Here is a 20175-nt window from a genome sequence, read left to right on the forward strand (position 1 = left end):
CGTGAGGAGCGCGCTTCGCTCACAACGGTTCGCTCTCTCGCGGCTCACCCGTTCGTTTCGTTTCGAGCTTGTTCTCATTGATTCCGTTCATTCACTTGAATTTAGTACGCGAACCAAGCAACCAGGCTGCTGACGGAGGTTCCCTTTGCCGTTTCGCACGCAGAAAATCCCCATTGGTTCCTTCGTTTCGCGTTGTTCCGTTTAAACTCGTTAGGCATTTCGTTTACCGCGAAACAATCGCAAAACAGTAGCCATCCGAACGTGTGCGTGTGTGTGTGCATCCTATTTTCGTTAATGTGCTATTAGTTTTTCACGTCCAGCGCGCCCTTGTATCCTGTCTTGCGGCGTGCATCCGCCAAACGCAATCGATCTCAGCAACCGATCTCTGGCCTCTCAACACAGGAAGAAAAAGCTTCGACTTGTTTGAAAACGTAACCGAAATCGGCCACACAAGATTAGCGGACTGCCGAGCGCACGTGTACACACACGCGTTATCGGTCGTTTCAGTACTACGTGCATTTAAGTGTTGTTTTGTGCATGTGTGTATTCGTCGTGCATACCTGGGGGAAAATATGTGTCTTTGTCAAAAACGCGGTCAAACGAAAGGGCTTCGGAAAGCCAGATAAAACGACGGCAAACCATTAGCGGAGCATCGGCATAACCTAACAGTGGCAAACAAAAATGGTACCCACTACTAACAATTGCTGGCCATCTTTTTTAACCCACCCGAAGAGGAAGTGTCGTAACGCGTGAGAATCAACAAAGAAGCCGACGATACAACAGTGTAGGTTGCTTAGAAGGGCGAAAAGCAAAGCGTACTAGAACAAAAGTCGACGAACCAACTCAATATCCGAAGCGCTCGTGTGTATAGTAGAGAGTGATCATCCTTCCATTGGTGCTAATTAGCAAGCTTCCCGTTGCTAGCGATGTGTTTCGGTCGTTTTGTTTCACTAAGTTGAAAGCAAAACGCTCTCACTGTCACGTGTGTGTTGTGTGCGAAGTCCAGTACCCTGGCAGAAGGAAAATATAGTACAAAAATATTTATTTTGTTCAATCGCTTAAAGTACGTCAAAAATTCGCAAAAATTTCCTTTAAAGAAAAAAAACATACGCGTTCGAGAAGCGAAAGGAAAGCAGTGTGATAAATCTTGAGTGTCACAAGCAGTGTAAAAGCCCCCACAGCCTCCGATACAGAAATCGGATGCGACCGCATAGAAATCCTCATCGTTTTCGATCCATCCACGGCATATGAAGATAGTAGTAGGCTAAGTCCTTTGGCTGCACGAAATACGAACGCCAATAACGTCAACTACAACAGCAATCGCCATCAGTATTGTACCAGTAGTGTGTGTGTGCGTGTACTTGGATATTTGCCGCATCGTCGGGGATAAAGATCATCATCGTTGTCCCTGATTAGTACTACATCAAGCGAAAGCGTGGAACAGAAGCGAGAACAAGACCACAGACCCAAAAGACAGCTAAATGGAAGTAGCACGAAAAAGGTAAATGTTTGCATATATTATGGACGCGTAACGTCATACTATGGTTGATTTCAATATGACGATTCTCCCCCGCCACTACTAACACCTTGATAATTCTCCGTACATCTTCTACAATCAATCGAGATTAGGCTTTTGTTAGAATGCTTTGCAAATGGTTATTATGTGAAAATGACTCCTTTAACGAGCGCTCGTGATGATTTCATTTCATTTGTCTATCCTAAAAAGCGAACCGAAGTTTCAGTGTGTTGAAATAAGCCGAATCATGTCCATACGCACACTAACTTGATGATCCATCCTTTCTTATACTGGCGTTACAAAGAACTTACTACGCTGCAGTCGTAAAGCTTCCACGTAATGTAGCCTAAACAAAATGGAAGATTTTGAAACTACACGATAAACTTATTTGTTCTAGTTGTAGCAGAATGGTATCAAAATCGAGTGAGGCCAGCAATCGGAACCGTTGCCTGAATTGTCTGATACGATTGTCACCAATACGGTGAGGCCAACAACATTCGGGGCATTGATCGCATCGAACGATGATCGATCGTTGGTGTTCAAAGCGTGGTTTTGTTTAACCTCACTCGTTCTGATTGGGAGCTAACCTTGTTTGCTCGGTGCCCCGGCGATAAACGGGAAATAATGTCAAACAAACCAGAACAAACCAAACTCACCTTGGCAGTTCGATTCATTGTGAACACCACAGGCACAGACTTGCGCTTCCCGGCGGGTTCTAGCTACTATCACCGACCGACTGATAACGGCCAGAACCGTTATCTGCCTCAATTCTGGGAACCGCGACGTCACAGACAGTAGATAACTGTAGCGGAGTGTGTTCTACGGGACGATGGCTGACAAGGCGGAAGAATGTGATTGTTGGTTTGGCAGTGTAATTCATTTGCTTTTCCCACAGTAGTCAAAATCGATTGCTGAGAAAATTAAAGAGCAGCAAAAAGTCGTGCGAAGAAAGTCGGAACAGGCCGAACCATTGATGGAACTAAATTGCTGTATCGCCGTAAAGATAGATATGATCTGTGATGAAGTGATGAATCAATGACTCAACTCAGACTTAGAAGAAAGATTACGTTCTAGATGCCAAAAAATAGCTTGCATTCTCTTAAAAATTTGCAACCCTGCACCAGTAAAACGACTCTACAGTTATCAACTATCAAAATAGGATGAATCACGTGCTTTGCCTAATCTAACATTAACATGCTGGTGTCTCGTAGGAGCTTTCGATGCTTCACATTTCGATTCCTTTGCGTGTTGTTTTCGATCGCGCTGGTCCCGATAAGCCAAGCCTCCGTTTCCGAGCACGACTAGAGGTAAAACCCTTCAAGTGTAAATATGACAGCTGTTGTGTTGTGCCGTATTCCGTACTTAGCAGTCGGGTTCTCCGGTCGACCGGGTTCGCTGGGTTTTCGGTTCAAAGCTGCTACTTCATCCACAACTGACAACAGAGGAAAGTCAGCCAGCGTCAACAAGGAATCGATGTTGATGCGTGTGTGTTGCTAGGCAAAAGGGGCTGTAAACGAGGACACGGCACAAATGCATCAGGGTAACGATAAACTGTATAGAGAGCCCTACCCCTACCCCTACCATGCGGCACAATCGATAGCGCGTACCCCTCTCGGCTGGCAAGGATATTTTTTATGCGTCATCCTCGAGAAACGTGTTTTCTGATTTGCTCCGCATGCGATGTATGTGATGTTGTAGTACTGCTACGTCAAGCCAAGCTGCATACATCCCGACCTCCCGAACCGACCGAGCGCGTGTAAGCAAGCCTATCCCGATCATAAATCGGACAATGGCCTCAACGTGCACCATATTTCTGTCCCTATAAGTGAATGGCAAGTCCCAAACCCAACCGAACCGACCGGCCCATCGAGCCGAGCAAGCGAAAGGATTAGCTAATTAGAGGGTCGTAAAACCGTACGAATGCATACTGCTGGTGCTGGTCTGATGGTAAAACGTTCGCATTATGAGTAATGCTCGACTTATCGCCGGCAAACATGTGCCCGGCAGCATACACAACACTCGGTTCTCGGCGTACGTCATCGTACGGCGTCGTCTGGAAATGAGACAGTTGCAAACTGCCGGAAAGTGTCATGCTTTCTTCTTGGAAGGAGCGTTCGCGCGCACATTGGCGTCGTGAATCGTGATCTTGATGGGTCTTATGGGGGTTTTTCCTACTGTCGGGGTATCATATATACCCACACAAACGCGTACACCGTTTGGCTAGGTGAGAGCCGTCAGACAGACAGATAATTTGGTTTCATGATCATTCCTATATTCATTTCCGGAATTCGTTGCGGGCGATATCGCGTCAGAGGAAAACTCCCTTCCAGTTTGCCTGTATCGTTGGGCGCTGTCGTTGGCCCGAGAGGGCCAAAAGTCAGCCGCATGAGTCACACGGCCTAGCACAATCGGTGAACCGGTTTTTTGGTATGGCACCCCTTCACCCCAACCCCCCCCCCTCCCCTCCCCATTGGGTGCTAGTGCACAAAGTGTGCAACTATTTGCAATCTACTGCCATAAGAAAATGGGTCCAAGAGTGCCGCGACAACTGACGCGTATCCCGAATTCATCGATGCAAGGCTCGAGGAGCAGCGGCCGAGAAACGCCGAGCTTTTAGCAGCTCCTCGGTGACCGACCACGTGCTTTTCGCGCTTTCTTGAGTTCAGATGTACGACGGGTGTTTGCAGCGGCGCGATGCAGCTCGCCGGGACGGAAAGGGAGTCGACCGTTTACTACGCGGGTTTATGATATTTCGCGCACGATCGATAGACAAAGAAATTTATTTTGAAACTGTGAAAACGAGCAGACTGTGTGGTGTGGAGCCGATAGCAGCAGCAGCAGCAGCAACAGAAACAGAAACAGCAAGCTGCAGTCATGCGCAGGAACTGACCATCCAACCAAACGAAATCAAATCCAACAAATCCACCCAGCCATAGTAGTAGCGCTGTTCGGCGTAACCAAGCAGATTTCCTTATATATCCTACCCAGGCCATGTCCACCGAGTGGAGTGTGGATTTCGCTCAAATCATTCAAGTGTGAGCGCTTTTTGGTACGCGAATTTCAATTGCCCGCACTGGGTAGTGGTAGCATCGAGTATCGAGTGTTGAAAGGGAAATATTGCGCTCCGTTTCGGTCGTCCGGATTTGGTTCGCGGCATTAGAGCATATTTTTTAACAGCAGCACATTTTTGCGCATCCCTCGCTCCCGCCCGACGCACAGTTCCGTTGCAGCGGGCCGTACGCTTGGCCTGGCGGAAAACGCAAATGCGTGTGTCGAAAGCAAAATGCACGCGAAGGAAAACCAAAACAACTTTCCAATAAAGAGTCGCATCTTTCCAATGCAACGGATGAATGGATGGGTGAACGCTAGGTCTGAGCCCCGGGATCAAATTCGACCGATAGAGAGAGAGAGAGAGAGAGAGAGAGAGGGAGAGAGAGAGAGAGAGAGAGAGAGGTGATTGACTGGTAATGGATTGTCTAGAGCAGCTAACAGCAGCAGCATCAAATATCTATTGCGTTGATCCTTCCCGGCACCAACCAGACAACGACAAAGGCAACGTTTATGTTTATGCACCCGCATATGACATAAAGGTGCTCTTGAACCACCCAAGGATGGTCGTCGAGTACAACAAAGTGCACACTGTTTCGGCGTTGTAAGTGTACCCCGCCTTCGATTCTGGTGGAGTATGTGAGCTCATCCCCCACGGGGCAATGAACGAATAAAGCGCGAGAACGAAACCCCAGCATGTGGTTATGGCAATGGTGGTGGCATCAGCGAACACAGAAGCAGAAGTGGTTACACCATGTGGGAGGGTGTCGCATTGAAGCTCTTCAAATTGATCCATCCGGGTTGAACATATGCTCATCGTGTGCATTAGACTCTCTAGCTATAGATTGCAGGAGTAGTTCGTAAGGAAAGCGATAGAAATGCACCACGTGGTGATTTGTTTGTGTCGACGCTCCTTGCATTCCCAATGTGTTGTGTGAGATCTGTGGGAGAACATTTCTATCGGCATAGTCCTATGGGTAAAAGAACCTGTCGTATTAGACCATGGCTATCTATGTGTAGCACGTGATCGTAAATCACATCAGCAGCACTGGCACACAGCCTGGAAACATGCGTGGGGAAAATCGTGGTGAAGCTGGTGAAGCCAATGAATTGCTTCTAAATTTGGAAATCATTTTCTTCCTGCGAGGAGTGTGCTGCTGCATTTAAATAAGTGATTGCTCGGTATCATCCCACGCACTCTTCTCTCTTGAGGAGGCGGTGGTGAAGTGATTTGACGATACGTGTGGGACTCAGAGGAGGCAGCAATTTCTGAGCTGCAGACTTCCCGCTTTGCGCCACGTGCAGAACATTTTAACAGTATTCTGATCTGCTCAAGGTCATTGTAGTGACGTAAACTCGGACAGAAAAGCATCTGTATGTAGGGGACTACTGGAGTTATGTGGGAGTTGTATTATTGTACAGGTTCAAACATGTTTCCATGTGATAGTTAATGATCGATTCCATCCGTCGTCTTTTGGCATAACCCTGATGATGTCGCCTTGTTACATTCCACCCGTTTGTCAAACAAGCAGCAGCAGCAGCAGCAGCGGTTCATCATATCGTGTACGTACGTATCTTTACCAGTTCATCACCAAGGTCTTCTCATCTGAATGAAGCCTGAAGCCTCAGTAACAGATTCAAGGTGATCAACTACGGTAATGACCACGAGGAACGAACTCGTGGTCTGTTGGTCATTCTGTCTGTCTCTTGCGTTTCTTTGTTTTTTTTTTTTTCTTTCGACCAGACCTCCAGTTCAGTCGTCCAAAAACTCTTGTGTTTGAAACTTCAGGGCCATGCCAAGCTATATAAGCTTTGGGCATCAATGAGCTGCAGCTGCCGGTTGATGTCGATAATTATTCATCGTATCATTTCCGTGCCACCGCAAGCCTAAGATGTCTAACATTTTTGGGAGCGTTCAGCTGATTTCCATTTATCTATATTTTGTAGAAAAGATATTAAAATTTTGTGTTTTACGAGTTCCGTGCCGTATCAGAAGCTCAGAACTTCTGGATCGATGGAGAATGTACTGCTGTACTACGATCGCGCGCACCGTTGACCTAAAATCGCATCTTTTGCCTGTCACTAACAGGCCCGCTGGTTGTTCTGGGCTCAAAGTTTACCATCCAGCGTGTCATTTTACTCCCCCTGCACGGGTTGGCTCACAGAAGGAGTGCAGGGGATGAAGCTGATATAAGTTTCACAATTGAACAAAAGTTTCCAATGAATAATTTGAGATAATGTGTGATTATCGTATTTTCAGACGTCGAAACGCAACCAGCAGATCCATCCGCTTCGTTTGCTTGCCACCACACCGGGTATATGGCAGTTGGCGTCGGTGTGCGATGGTGTGTGTTGTTCCGGACTTGTGATGCTACCGCGTGTTTGTCGATGCGCGATACCCTGCGGGTTTGCGGCTTCGGTAGCTCCGGCGTGGTAAATGGTATCGAAAATAATATGCGTTACACATGTTGCCTCTTTTGATGCCATTTTTGACGGTTTTTGCACTCAGAGCAGCAGCACCCCTCCACTGCCGTCGGTCGGTCGGTCGGTCGGTTCGGGTGGTGCGCTTTGGTATCGGCCGGTTCGGGTGGGTCGGTTCGATCCCCTCGGCTGGGTTCAATCCGGATGGGTTTTGTACGGTGGTGGGTAGTTTGTCGAAATCGACCTCCGTCTGCATTGGGGCTGATACGGAAGACGGTCACGATCACGATCACGATCGCTAGAATGGAACCGATTCGTGCCAGTGAGAAAAAGGTGAGCTCAGTAAAAGTTAGCGAACTCGGTCCCGAAGCCGGCAGCCGGCAAGCGGCGTCTTCGGCAGGTTTTATCGGTTAGCTTGCTTCCGTTGCCGTCATCGGCTCCCTTGTCGTTGCCAAGGGAACAACGGGTGGAGGGCATTTAGTTGTTTCGGTCTTTTGAGTATAGTTTTGTACTTTTGTTTGTAGTGTCTGAGCGCTGAGGGAAACGTTCTAAACGGTGTTCCACATCGTGTACTCTGCAGAGAATGGCTCCGCACACTGGTGAATTTTGAATTTTGGAAGTTAGTACACCGTGTCCGTGTTGGGTGTTTTTTTTCTTCCTGCCACCGGTGATGATGATGCTGCCCTTCAGCTGTGTGTGATGCCTTCTGTTGCGAACGAGAGAGCTCGTCAGTGTTCCGTACCGTTTCAGTTCACTAGCATGGAGCGAAATCTGAATCGTGCTGAACGCAAAACACACATAGTGAAAAGATGATACAACCTGGCGAGCTCCAGCTTCAGCCGGAGGTTTAAGGCCTTATACTTATGGTGCGTTGAGAGCCCCGAATACTAGCGAGACAGCTCAATTCAGCCCAGCTGAATAGCGCATAGGTGGGTAGCGCAAAGTCACTCAGCCGGCCCTCGGAGTAGACGTGCGAGAGGAAGGAAGATCAAGTCATCTACGATCTGCTTCCCGAAGACGGCCGTGGCTGGCATGGAAAATAGTCAAGGTTCGGTGTTCAGTTCACGTTTCACTGCATTGGAAACAATATACATAAAACCGTAAGCGGGCTGGGGCCTGGTGCCCCGGTGTGTGTGCATGCTTCGGATCGATTGATTCCTCGAATGGATTTTTATGCTACGACAACCGGCTCTTGTTTTTCACCGCTCTGCCGGAACCGGAGACAGACCATAGCGCTTTAGTTTAGCAGTGCAGTACTACAGACGCAGACCCAGCCTCTCAGTCGTGTCGAAATGCGCAGCGACCAAAGCAACGAACAGCGATACGATGCTCATATGTCCGTCCTGGTCAGCTGGCCATCGGGAATTGAGCGCACGATACTCGGTTGGCCCGCCGTTTCGCTGTGTGCGGCACTGCGTTGACTCAAATTCGCGTAGACGATTATTGTTGCGTCCTGGCAGGTGCGTCATATCGTCAGCTGATGCGTCCCGGTTTCTGAAGAACGCTAAGTAAACTGACCTTCATGAACGATAGGCATCCAAATAATCCCTCAGAGGTTCGCAAGACACAACAGCTCTCGCCGTGGCGACACACGAACGCTCTACCGAACATTTTTGCCATCGACTCAAAGTTTGAAGTGGTAGGGATGCTCATCTATTCTTGTCTCTAGACTAGACGATTTTCGAAGGCTACTCAACTGACAGGGCATTTCGGTCAGCTTTTGGAGCGTTTCAACAGACGCCGGTTGGAGTTGGAGTGGAGGGAGCTATACCGTCGACCTGTCCTCGACAGATGATTTGGTGATCTTGGGTAACTACACGTTTCCTACTTCCAATAGCCAATCGCCATCTGCAGGCATGCCGCCGCAGAAGATACGATCCAAGCAGAAGTGTGAAATATTTAAAACGTATTCAAATTGAAAATGACGTGATCGCTTGTCATTCTGCCGCCAAGTTGTTGAATAAACATCGCACCCGGGGAGCTATGGAACAGTTGCGGTAGCAACAATCTGCAACGCTGGCTGGCACTTCAACCCGCCAATAATAATAAGATGAGTTGAGACAAACTTTCAACATTTTTAAGAGCAAACGCGGGCGCGAATGGTTTTGGCTGTGTGTGTGTGTGTGTGTTTTACCTTGATCGATGATCTAGTGGTATTAGTTTTCCTACCCTCCGTCTGACGAAGGTCGCAGAGTTGAGAGTTTTGCTCAAGAGATCGAAGATGTACAAAAAACGGGCATCCCCACTTGCTCGGCTTTAGATTTAAGGCAACTTACATCGTCGTACGGCTATTTCGGATTTTTATTCACTCAAGACGAACCCCGGAAGCGGTTGTCGATAAAGCCTGATTGGTGCGATCTTTTCCAGTGCGTGCGTGTGTGCAGCCGGCTAATTGAAGCCGGTACTTGATCAGACAAGTTCAATGGACTTCAATGGCCGGCAAAGCAAGACTCTAGACCAGCTGTGTGCTTCTATCAGAACTGTGAGTTTGTTTGAACTTCCTTGTATGTGGTGCCTGTGAGTACCAAGGAAATGCCACGTTTCGTTCACTGCGAGATGCAGTTTCCGCTTGGAAAACGTACTAAAATTAGCTTTTTCCTCTCGATTCTTGATTTGTTTGGCTTTGCGCGAATCGTTCGGTCGTTGCGCGCGCTCTCTCTCTCACTCTCTCTTCACTGCTAGGATGTGCATCTCGGCATTCACTAAGCAGATGCGGAACGATCTGACATTTACACAGCGTCGTCGTATTTTCACTGACGCCGAAGTAGCTGGGAGTTGAGGTTAGCACGCATCTGGTTTCATTAACATTCTTTCGCATGGGTGGGCCCCTACCGTCGTTCTCCGTCGACATTTTCCGTCATATGACATTTTTGGGGATTTCATGTTCCCCGTGCAGTTGAAGCTGGATTGTAAACTAGTAATTGCTGTAATACGCACTTCAAACACCTCTCGTAGAGAAAAGGCTTGAGCATTTTTCGGCGCAAAACAACTTTTCAACGAGATAATACGAACAGTGCTTCGCGGCAGTCGATGGGAGGAACCGGTTGGCTTTGAGTCAACCAGTCTCTGGATTTCCCGTTTTAGTAAAGACGTTATTTTGTGCGTAATTTATTATGAGTTATTTTCAGCGCAAAAGCGGAGTCCTTGGGCACCACGAAAACTCTCGGCAAAGGCGTAGACCGTCCTTACACAAAAGTGTCATCTTATGTGTTGTACGAGCTAGAGGACGGACGGTATGTCGTCGCATTCTAGGTTCCGTAGCCGGGGTAAATGGGTAAGGTCTGCCGAGGATGAAAAGCGGCATTGGTGTGGAAGTCGACCGACCTGCATGACCGAGTAAACAGTTCAGCTGCGTTTGACAATGGATTTCCGTCGGTTTCGCTTGGCCGTTTTTACATAGCGAAGCGGCACGGTTCCGCGGTCAGCTAGCCAAGCGACGATGGTAAGCGATGCGATCAGTTGGAAACGCGTTCTCCACGGTTTGAACGCGGTTTCGGCTCTGCTGCCGTTGCTGCTGCGTGTGTTGGTGCGCACCTTTTTTGCGCCAATTCGGGTACTGGCACGAGGTTTAAGACGACGCGGAAAAGGTGTTGCTGGACGGAAGATGATCTACCGAACAGCGGCGGTCAGCTGAACCATTAAGTTGTGTCGCTTCACGTCTTGGACAACTGGCGAAAAATCGATTTGTCGTCAGTGCAACGACTCAACACAACAATCACGGAAACGGCCGTCGATCGCGAAGATCCGTTCCTTGCATACGAAATGAAGTGCTAGAATCCGTGCAACACACACACACATACACACACAAAAATCGGATTGATGTGCACGGTTTGTGCGTTTTTTCGGTTGCACACATCGCTGGATATCTTTATCGCTTCGCCAAACACGTTCGTTATGCCGCGCACACACCAAACAACGGCGATTGCATGCCCGGCCACCGTTTCACGCCGCAGAGTCCCTTCTGAACGGATCCTTCTTCCTGTTTGGAAGAATGAAGCGTACAAAGAAGTTTACTGCGTACGTGTGCTACCTCGACTTGTCTTGCGATCGATGGACGCATGCAAGCCAAGACTCTGTTCAACGACAGCACAGACGACACGATGTGTGAGTGCGTTGAGCGTGTTCATCCCTTCTCGCAGGTCAACCCTTAGTCTCCGGTTGCTTCAAGAGCGCCGAAGCCTTGGCCGCTCACAAGTCCACAGTCAATGAGGATGGAAGCGGCTTTTGAATTGGCTAACGTCCCACCACAGGCGACCTCAAATATTCATTAACGGCGCGATGTTGGTTGATAAGGGTGGGTGTTACCAACCGCCGACATATGGGCATGTGTGTGTGTGGCAGGGTATTGGCCAATTAATCTAATAAAGCATAAACAAATGTGAGGATCGAGTCGTTGTGTGAACCCCCAGCCGCTTTACAAGGTCGGTGTGGCAAAGGCAGAGCAATAAAACCGAGAGGGAGTTTTAAAATGACGGTCATACTATCCTGCCCCAAGGTTCGTACAGTCTCATCGCCATGAATGTGATCTCATTTTATACATAAATGTGATCTATGCGTGTGTGGTAGTAGCGTGACTAAATGAAGGTACAAGGAGGCGTAACATTGACATAGAACGATTAAATGTACTCGTATCCGAAAGATGTCCACCACGATTTGCTCTTATGCAGCAGCGTGCCAACGTCCTCCGAGAACGTTGGAGGGAGAGGTGTGATCTGCATCTGCGTGTAGTTGCTGTACTACGTTTTGTTGACCTCTCTCTAATAGGCCATGGCACCATGCGCTGGCAAGCGTGTGTATGAATTTTAGAGTACGCATTCGGTTAGCACCGTAACGTCATCATCCTTTCGTCAGGTTACATATGGGATATTGTTGCGTTGCGAAGGTTAATGCAAACACCTACGAGGACACGTTGTACTCAGGGTGCGAAGAGGGGCGGACGGAGAGGATGGAGGTTGAGGGGGGTTGTCCTTTGGAGGTTGTTGAATTGCCTCGACACGAACTCTTCGTCAAACATGTACACGAACGAACGTTTTATTTGCAAGGGTCACAAAACGAACGTATCGATTACACAAACAATAATTTTTAAGGAAGTAAAAAAGATGGTACCCAACGCACAAGGGTACCGTAGCCGTTTGGTCGATCGGTTTTTGTTCATAGTTTCTGGTAAATGATTGTGTCAATTTATAAGGGTATTGCTGACCTTCGCTCAATTTTCAGTCTAAATGAGTGTCTCATAAGTGCCCCAGCTGTGCGTGATGACAGGGAGCAGCGTGAATTGCTGGTTTGAGACATCAATAGTTCACTGTACTGAGAGCCCGCATGGTTCTGTCATTAGTTAGAGCAATGAATGAATTGTTTTTAATTTTTGTACCATTATGAGTTGGTTAAAAATTAAATAGATACAATAACGTTTTTCGGCTCATTTCATGCCGGTTCTACGACTATAGTTTGCCTACTATTACTACTGTGTACTGTTGAGCATACAACTGCTTCTTAATTCACTCGTTCTTACGTCTAATCGAGATAGGGTAGCACGGTTTAGCATGGATACGTCTCGGACACCAACTTTAGCGCGTTTAAACGATTGGTTAATGATAAAGAGATAAATATGTGCGTGGTGGTTACGCGGGACGTCCAAACAAGGAACTCTAGCCACCTCCGCGGTCGTAGATGTCGCGACGCTTATGACCGTAAGAAGTTGTGTGTGCCATTTTATCGCGCCGCCAGTTGCTGCTGTAAATGTTGTGGCAAATAATAGAAATAATGGGTGCTGACCTTGGCCACATTCACATTAGCGCAACCATATGGACCGAAGACCGTTTTTCTCCGGTTGAATAATCAAAACCATGGCTTTCGCTTGCGCTTTTTGTCGGGTTGGTTGGTTTCTGTTAGGACAGGAAAGAGACAAAGTGACTTTGTGTAACGTTAAATTTTGTGTACACTGTTGAAAAAGAAGTGGGTGTTCGGTAGGCTAGACGCGCTTAGGTTGGATGTGTGTTAGCACTTTGCCTTGATCAACTCGCCTCACCTTTTGTTGGGTTTAAGAATGTTCCATTTTAGCATGATTTTATCATTATTAATTCTGTTGTACCACCTTCCAAATGAGGACTGTTGGCCGTTTCTTGGCGCTTTTCCCACAGCACGCGTCTATATTGTGCTTCACGATCAATAGGCAGCGAATGTGCGCAATAGGCACACGTGTGCGGCCAAGGTCCACACACACACAAACGTCGTATGTAAAAACGTGTCATAAACAAGGAAAGGAAAACCGCACGCCGAGGAGATAACGCATAATTGCACAAATGTACCTCTCCACCCATCAACACCCGCCCGTGATATTTATCTCAAGAGGTTGAAAAGCGTGGAAGAAACCAACCACACATAGCTGAACGCAAATGAAGTGGTAGGAAGTTGCACATACATACACTCTTGGCGGTTCGTGGATCCGTGCCGTTGTAATTTAAATTTACATAAAGCAAAAGACCGTTAAATTGCTGCTAATTGTTTAGTGTGTCGTCGCGGTCAAGACGCAAGCTGCTGGTCGGAGGGACGAAGGACACTAGCAGTTTTTGAGCTATAAACGTGGAAGCTAGCGATCATGAACCGTTGTCCTAGAGACCTACAGCATGCCTTCTAAAAAGCGTTTCCATCCGCACTAATGCTTTAGCCGACGATTGTCGTCACCTTACAACGAAAAAACTGATACCACTATGTCACTTGAATCCCCGAGGACACTGCGAAGCTCTCGATTGCTGCTTGGGAGATGTTGATTTAACGATCAGTCGAGCAAAGGGTGCGCATCATAATCTCATGGTCACTAGCACACCGTGTGTCACCGAGAAACAGGTTTACTTTCGGTGCGTTTGTTTAACAAAACCGCCAATATCTCTAGCGATCGTCAAACGCACAGTCGCAAGTTGCCGCCAACAGCAGGGAAACGTGATGTCACAAGGATGAGGACATCTCCCCTTCCTCGTTGCATGTGCCATCTTACTGTGACGACACAACTAAGACGGCGCTTCTATAACAGTTTATTTGATTTGCATTTAGCTTCGTAGTTTGAGTTTGAATCACGACACCTCATGGCTGTTGGGTAGAGGAGAGGTGATGATGTTGTTCAGCTCGTCGCAGTGAATGAAGTTCAAGCCGTTGGTGGAGGCGCCGAATGGGGCCTCACGCGCCATTTAGCGACGTATCGACTGATAGGTAAATGTCAATAACTGTAGCAATAGCACAGCGAACTCTCCTCCACCACTGTACGAAAATGGATTTCCATGCCTTTCTTCATCCTTCTGTCTAGTATCCTATCGAAAAGTTGCCTACAACGCGGGCAAGCGCGCGCGCCGCATCTATTGCGTTTCTATCGATGTGGCAGCTGGCTCTGGTTAAGATTGCGTGGTTTGCTCCATCCCTCACACACGTATCTGTCCCATGCGCTTGGTTTCTTGTGGGGGGTTTGATCACCAAGGTCGTGTCATTATGCTCAATCTGCATAAATTTTTTAATGGTCATTGTTTTCGGTAAAAGGTCAATCGCTAGCCGCGATCTGACGTGCTGCCACTACCCAATCCCCGCTCGCAGCCAGCTTCGAGCATACATGGCACATCGATCGCACACGGTCTCACGTACGAGGTCATCTTAATGGCGCACGGCACGCACCAACACCACGCCTCCTGCCCCACTGCAACGGACTGCTTGCGTGAAGTGCCAGGTAGGCATGAAGCGTGCGCGGGGTCAGTTCGAATGATATGAGGGCCACCGAAAAACCACCACCCGGCATCGAGAATAGGCCACACGAGCGAGCTTTCTTGTGGGTTGGCTGTGGCAAGCTAGGACGAACGTTGCTCGGTTGCTGCGTCTGTTGTAGCACGATTAACCGGTCCTTGCTTCAATGGCTTTGTACGGGCTGCAACCTCAACCGCGCGCGCGATCATTGTGCAACGTGCGCAATGCGGACGATTGTGTGAGACCGCGCGCATATGGTTTACCCAATTTTTCAGCTTTACCATATATTCTAGTTATCATTTATCGTGTTCAGCTCTTTGGGTCACCCGTTTACGATAGCGTACGTTACAGAAATAAGCAATCAAAAGCATTATTGAAACTGTATTATTGCTAAATTTTGTTTAAACTTGCGACAATTTACACTCAAACGAATACGAAGACGACGTTTTAGATTACGCATCGTGTGCCACCGCAACCGACCGCATATAATCTTAGCGAAATTAAGTAGAAACCCAGACATCGATCGGCCCCAGTGAAGGAAATAGATTCATTGCCTGCCGCCTTGCTACGCACTGCTATCGGTGTCAGCAACTACCTCATTGCAACGACAGCGCGCGGCAGCATTGGTTCGCGATCGCCTGCTGCATTATGTAAAGCTGCAAAAATGCGAAACGTACTTGGTTTCGGAACAGGCGCTCCTCGTCCCCGGCTGTGATGCTGTATGCGCACTGAATGCGCAGGAGGATAGAGGCAGGCAGCAGCAAGCAAGCATAGTCGTGGTATGGTGTGCAGCATAACTAGCAACATGCCGTATTTTTTGTAAAGCTGCCGTACGCATGTCTTTTTTTCATTCACCATTGAACGGCGCCACCACCACCACAGCGCAACATAAATGCGCGCACAAACACTCCTTTGCCGGGGTTTCCACTCCCAAATACAGTTCCCAGCGCGCCAAATGTGCTGGTTTATGCCACGATTTTGTCAGATTGAAGGTTAACGCGTGTGTGCCGTCTCTCTCTAAAGCGTCTGTGGCCGTGTGGCTTTTGCATTTCAATCATAATGCTCGGACCTTACATAACCGACGTCTGGTCGGTCGAATCGCACGAACAAACCTTCGCGAACGACGAATTGCTTCCCAAGGTCTGTGAACACTAAACGGAGCAACCGGGGGTCTAAGAGCAGCATTGAACAATCGATCTTTGTTTTAAGCTTTGTAACTAAGCTGGAGAGTTGTGTATTTTAACTTTACACTATTTGTGGGATACTGCTGTACGTGCAGCTTTTAAACCCAAGGATTAATTGTCACTTTGTGTTCATCCGTTACTACGGGTACTTTACGTACAAAAGTGGTAGCAATTTCAAGTTTTACAATTATTATTTTGTACTAATTGCCGATGATCTTTTCGTTATTCGGATGGATATGGCTCACTGCACCGTATCCGCAACAGACAGCTAAATTCCGGTTACATATCTCTGGACATGATAGCCACGACAGCCAACATCATCGTCGTCAGTACCCTTATCCCTCGCGGCAGACCTTACGGAGGCAGCGTCTCGCAACTAGAAATTAATAATCAAATGATTCATTCTTCGTGAGATCTGTTTTGCATCTGGTTCTTGGTCTTAGTCATTATCATCATTATGGTGAATTGAATCAATCTACCATATGCCGTATTCGGATGTGTGTTGTAGGGTAACACGAACATTGACATCAGTGCCGTGGTCGCTTGGAGCACAATGTACGTACATTCACTAAATCAGTCATCGGATCATCGGAAACAGGATGTTTCAGATCATTTCAGTTCGGTTTCTTTTCAGAGTTATCGGCGGATGTTGTGGTAAATGAATATTATGGCTTGTATTTTTACAGTGACGGGGTTTGGCTTGCGTGTTTTTTTTTCAGAGCTTGCATTACGCTAAGATCCTTGTTTGCCCGTTTCCCAGGCCAATGAGGCCCAGTCTCGTAGGCCGGCTGCTTGTAAACCGATTCCAGGCATTAATCGACAGTCAAAAAGTTTCGGTCAAAGTTTCATATTACCATCTTCCAGCGGGTTAGACCTTCACATTAAGTCGAGCAAAGATGTATTTTGTGTGTTCTTTTTTCCGTTGCTAAATGACACCCAAAAGATATTTTAGAGGCTTCTAAAGTGCTTCAAGTACTACATACACAAACACTTTGAAGAATACCACATCCGTTGTTTCTGGTGGAAGTCAAGGCTAGCCTGAGGAGACCAGATAACAGGGCCTGAGGGGCCGTCTTCCAATAACAGACGGCTCATATGAAAATTGATCGTTTTTGGAAGCTATCGAACCTGCATTATAGCAGCGATCGACTGATCAACACCTTTCCATAGAGCGTTAAACGAGACGCTGTTGTGTGGTGGTGGAGAGGCTTGTGTTGCTAAACTGGCGTCGCATGTAACTCGACGAACTGCTGGGACACCCAGTTTAGATGTTGTAAGGCGACGCTTCTTAAGTTTAGTAGCGCGCTGCAGCTTTATGCCGGTGCAATACGTCTGCAATGATATTTATGTGTCTACCCCACGATGGTGTGGCGGGACAGCGATTTAACCAATGGAGAAGAAGTTGTCCTCCAGTTTGTAAAATTTGTTACTTTTTTATTGGCCTTGTGTTGTGTGCGTGCGTGTAACACCGTTTGTGAATGACGTTGCCGTGGTCTTAGAACTCGTCTACCCGGTTAAGCTGTTTTATTGGCCTTTACTTGTTCATGACGACTGCAGATAATTGCGATCGAAACAAATAACGCTCAAACGCAGCTGTTTGAAAGCGAGTTGGACAGAGTACGTACAAGAGCTAGCTGTAGAAAAACGAAGGGAACCTACTTCTCCTTTTGAGTAATGAATTATGACAAATTGATACAACGCACAACTTCAGTGCCTTTTCTGCATTTTATAAGGTGAATTGAATGCATACAACTGCCATGTCTAGACTGTACGAGCTTGCAATAGCTTTAGTGCCTGCCTTGTGGGAGCTGTGGCTGATGATGAGCATATACTACATCCAAATATGATTCATGCAAAGTTGGTGGAAATGATGATTTTGTAATATTAACTGCAATACAACAATAAGTTTAACGCTTCTCAGTTAACGTCATTTAGACCAGGAATAGCTGTATCGTGCCGAAGTTACACCAACAATGAAAGTCTTGCCGAAATTAATGATAAACAACGACAAGCAGTGTGCAAGACTACACATTTTATCGATCGCAATTTAAGCACACGACGGGGCATTAGCAATTCAACAATCAAGAGAAAACTTTTCTCGGAACTATGTGCAGCATCCTATTTTAGGTTCAAGTTCTGGGCAGGATGTTCGTTCTGGGAAAGGAAACACGGAACGAACAGGATTGCGCAAATGTACAATTGTGATCGATGATGCACATAAAGGGGGTATTTTAAAGCATAGAACGGCCGCCGCTCGCCAAGAGCCAGAGCAGGATGGCACAAGGAATAGAAGGGAAGCACAAATAAGGGAACGGACGTTTCGTGGCTGTCGGGTATATAGGGAAACACTCCCCTCACACGGTGGTAGAGCTGTGCCGTAGTGTGGTTGGTACAAGGAACGAATCAAGCATCACAGGAACAGGAACTGCGCATGATCCGCGCGTGTATATCCTGTTCGTCGTGTTACGCTGTCGAGGGATCGTTAGTAAATGCAATGAAAGTATTTACACTGGCCGGATGGATGCTGCCCTAACGTAAAATGTTCCCGGTGTGCTTTCGTTGTGTGGGAAATCGACCGATGGCAGTTCCACAGCAGCTCAGCAACTCACACATACACCACCGGGTATACTGCTGCCGGATGCTGCTGCTTCTGCTCCTAGCGGTGGCTGGAAAAGCGGAGAGTACATAACAAACAGTTTGGCTGCTTGCTGTGCTCGAATTGTGATTGCTCTCCCTTTTATCTTGCTGTTTGACATTAAATCGATACGATTCTATTGTACAAATTCCCTTTGCCGTACCTTTGAAGAGTGTACATATATACGTGTGTTTGTGTGTACTTTTTGTTGTTGCGCTGCTGCGCATTCTTTATCGACATCGCCATTTGCGTAGAGATCCCCAGAGATGTATGTGCGTTTTAATTCATGCATTAGTTATCACGGCTTTGGCTGGTTGGCTCTGGGGCCGGGAAGCAGAAGGGAGAAAGGCAAGTATTCGCTTTAATTTATAGCTCTTAAAGCCAATGCCGAGTCTTCTTCGCTAAACCGCCAATGAAACAATGGAAAAGAAGATAGAATCAGACAGATACGCCAGCATAAGAACTTGTTCGCTAAGTCTCGCTGTGTGTTTGCTCTGTATGGGAATATGTATGCGTGATGAGAATATCATCATGCTTTTTATTGCATACAGAATCGCGCACTGCTTCTCTGATAAGCAGACAGGGCACGACACATACAGACACCAACGTAACGTACACGCAATAGCCAGCCGGGCTCGGCATCAAACGGCAGGAAATTGCTAATGATTTTGACATTTAGTCGCCATTGTCGCAATGGATGCAATCGATGCAATGATAGCAATGTTCTGAAGAACGAGGGCTATCCGATCGTTTTCTTCGTTTGAAAGCAAATGTACCTGATACCCACTCACACACACACACACACACACACACACTTTTGATTACACTCTGTCCGTAGTATGCGTCTCTGGAGTCGTTGGCATCGTTGTCGAGACGTTGCCGACCGGTTGTTTGACTGACAAGTGGTAAATTCAATTTAAAATTGGTTCGACATTTTGTACATAGATGCTTAAATTAGTGAAAACACTACCACAAGCGCACCGCATCTTCCCTCGTACGACGGTACAGCATTTCATGCAAACGATGATAATTACCGAAGTTTAACTGCGTCAGATGAATGCCGACTTTAATGGCGTACACCGGCAGTTAATAGATTATCCTTTGACATTGGGGCACAATGTAGTAAAACGCTGCCCGTGTGATGAGTATTTGTGAAGATAAAGTCCTTGTGCTTCTACTATTCAAAACTGACCATTCACATCCCTGAGCTGCAGTTGGCAGGCAAAAGCAGCTGACACCTTGCGGCGATCGGTTCATTTTCATCTTGGTATTTATGTTTTTTGCCAATGCGTCCACCCGGTCTCTTCAGTAACACCTGCAACAAACTTTGGCAGGGTGAAACAAAAACATGAAAGGCAATAAAAAGGTAATCCTTTGAATGCTTATTTTCACCTGCTAACTTATTGGTATGCTTTTTTGTTTTGTGACTTCTGATGATCTGGTAGAGTGATATAACACATTATGTTTCGCTTTTCTGGGGGGGGGGGGGGGGGGGGCTGGTTTGGTTGTTTTCAAAACGTACATGGAACAGAGTCAGAAATAAGACCATCTGCAGGCTTTTATTGCTGTTCAGTCAGCAGCAATTGTTGTTGCCAAACACACGGCAAGATAGAAATGACCAAAAAATCTCGAGTTTGACCCAAAGT

At 47.1% G+C, this 20175-nt stretch overlaps 1 protein-coding gene across 2 annotated transcripts in view; it reads left to right on the plus strand.

Moving 5' to 3' along the window:
- LOC118511058 (protein gustavus) overlaps nucleotides 1-20175 on the plus strand; it is a 102192-nt gene that overhangs the window by 76945 nt on the left and 5072 nt on the right. The window contains exon 1 of one of the 2 annotated variants that reach the window (XM_036053667.1): nucleotides 81-1501. The exons of the other annotated variant lie outside the window; for it this stretch is intronic. Coding sequence (XP_035909560.1) covers nucleotides 1482-1501 — 20 coding nt within the window. The 5' untranslated portion in view covers nucleotides 81-1481. Of the gene's footprint in view, nucleotides 1-80; nucleotides 1502-20175 lie in introns of those variants that run through there. 2 annotated transcript variants of the gene reach the window in all.

Source organism: Anopheles stephensi, chromosome 3, assembly GCF_013141755.1.
Source record: "Anopheles stephensi strain Indian chromosome 3, UCI_ANSTEP_V1.0, whole genome shotgun sequence".
NCBI classification, from domain to species: domain Eukaryota; kingdom Metazoa; phylum Arthropoda; class Insecta; order Diptera; family Culicidae; genus Anopheles; species Anopheles stephensi.